A 2,148-nucleotide genomic window follows, 5' to 3' on the forward strand; every position below is an offset into this window, starting at 1 on the left:
CAGTGGCAAACTCTGAGTGCAGCAGAAATGCTGGGGATTTGTGACCTCAGAGAGCCAGGAATGATGTGTGGATAGGAAAAAAATTCCTAAAATCCATTCCTGTCCTCCTTTAAAAGTGGGAGTTCAGATGCTATCAAGCCTGTCTGCATTAGGAGTGATTCCCCTGACAAATCTTGAATATCCAGCCTTGTCCCTCTGCCCCATGGCCACATACTCAGGGCAGCAGGGCAGGGATGGCTCCTCGAGAGCCCCCACGCACAGGCCTGGCTGCTCCTGGCACACTCAGCCAGCACAACTGGAGCTCAGGCAGGGACCTGGGTGAAGGATTTCCCAGAGCAGGAACAAGGCTGAGTGAGTCCCACTGGGGCAGTCTGCAGGGAATGGCCCAGGTTTGGGTCCAAGCAGCCTCTCCTGACTTGTCACTGTCCTTTCTCCATGAACAGGTGCCCATGTGCAGCCCCAGCAAATGTCCAACAGCAGCTCCATCAGGCACTTCCTCCTGCTGGCATTGGCAGACACGCGGCAGCTGCAGCTCCTGCACTTCTGCCTCTTGCTGGGCATCTCCCTGGCTGCCCTCCTGGGCAACGGCCTCATCATCAGCGCCGTAGCCTGCGGCCACCACCTGCACACGCCCATGTTCTTCTTCCTGCTCAACCTGGCCCTCGCTGACCTGGGCTCCATCTGCACCACTGTCCCCAAAGCCATGCACAATTCTCTCTGGGACACCAGCAACATCTCCTACACTGGATGTGCTGCTCAGCTCTTTTTCTTTCTCTTCTTCATCTCAGTGGAGTATTTCCTCCGGACCGTGATGTGCTACGACCGCTACGTGTCCATCTGCAAACCCCTGCACTACGGGACCCTCCTGGGCAGCAGAGCTTGTGCCCACATGGCAGCAGCTGCCTGGGCCAGTGCCTTTCTCTATCCACTGCTGCACACGGCCAATACATTTTCCCTGCCCCTGTGCCATGGCAATGCCCTGGGCCAGTTCTTCTGTGAAATCCCACAGATCCTCAAGCTCTCCTGTTCACACTCCAACCTCAGGGAACATGAGCTTCTTGTAATTATTTCCTGTTTGGGATTTGGATGTTTTGTGTTCATTGTTTTCTCCTATGTGCAGATCTTCAGGGCTGTGCTGAGGATCCCCTCTGAGCAGGGACGGCACAAAGCCTTTTCCACCTGCCTCCCTCACCTCACTGTGGTCTCCCTGTTCCTCAGCACTGCCACATTTTCTTACCTGAAGCCCCCCTCTATCTCGTCCCCCTCCCTGGATCTGTCATTGTCAGTTCTGTACTCGGTGGTGCCTCCAGCCCTGAACCGCCTCATCTATAGCCTGAGGAACCAGGAGCTCAAGGCTGCAGTCTGGAGACTGAGGACTAGATGGTTTCAGGAGCATTAAACTGCTGGCCAATTTATGCAAATCACTTGTAATAAAAGTCATCTTTGAAACTTCTTGCTGGTTTCCTTTTGGAGGTTCTTTTCCTTTGTTTTACTTTTTTTCATATTGTCAACAAATAAATGTCATTGTTTGAGCCATTTCTTATTTTGTGTCTCTCCATCTTCCCTGTGGCCACAGACTGTGTCAAGGAGGAGCTGTGCTCTCTGTGGCTTTAAAGGAACTAAAGGATCTCCCAACAAAGTTTTCTCCAGAGATGCCCTTTTGTTCCCTTCTCTGGAGCTGCAGCAGCAATGTCTGTGTGCAGAGCTGGGGCAGATCAGTGCTGGCACAGCAGCTCTGCTCCTGCTGGCCACATCATTCCTGATCCAGGCCAGGAGCCATTGGCCTTCTTGGCCACCTGGGCACACTGCTGCCTCATGTCCAGCCTGCTGTCCATCAGTCCCTGCAGGTCCCTTTCTGCCTGGCTGCTGTCCTGGAACTCTGTCCCCAGCCTGTAGCACTGGGGCCAAAAATAAGGGTCTGGCACTTGGATTTGTTAAACCTCACCTTGTTGGATTCATCCCCTGGATCCAGCCTGTCCAAGTCAGTGTGCAGAGCCCTCCGACCCTCCAGCAGATGAACACTCAGGTCCAGCCTGGTGACATCTGCAAAGATGTCCTTGGTTCCATGGGGCCCCTTAGTGTCACAATGGCCTCTTGGTTACACCAGGCCCTGCACTGTCACACTGGTCTCCTTGGTTCCATGGGGCC

General features: G+C 54.0%; 1 protein-coding gene across 1 annotated transcript; it reads left to right on the plus strand.

Annotated features, from left to right (window-relative positions):
- The first annotated feature begins 466 nt into the window (after positions 1-466).
- LOC118701454 (olfactory receptor 14C36-like) lies at positions 467-1,399 on the plus strand. Its single transcript, XM_036406072.1, has one exon. The coding sequence runs from the start codon at positions 467-469 to the stop codon at positions 1,397-1,399; it is 933 nt and encodes a 310-aa protein (XP_036261965.1).
- The last annotated feature ends 749 nt before the right edge of the window (positions 1,400-2,148 follow it).

The sequence above is a fragment of the Molothrus ater genome, unplaced genomic scaffold, assembly GCF_012460135.2.
Source record: "Molothrus ater isolate BHLD 08-10-18 breed brown headed cowbird unplaced genomic scaffold, BPBGC_Mater_1.1 matUn_MA510, whole genome shotgun sequence".
Lineage (NCBI taxonomy): Eukaryota > Metazoa > Chordata > Aves > Passeriformes > Icteridae > Molothrus > Molothrus ater.

Coding starts and splice junctions, on each gene's coding strand:
- LOC118701454 (XM_036406072.1), top strand. CDS start 467: ATGTCCAACAGCAGCTCCATCAGGCACTTCCTCCTGCTGGCATTGGCA.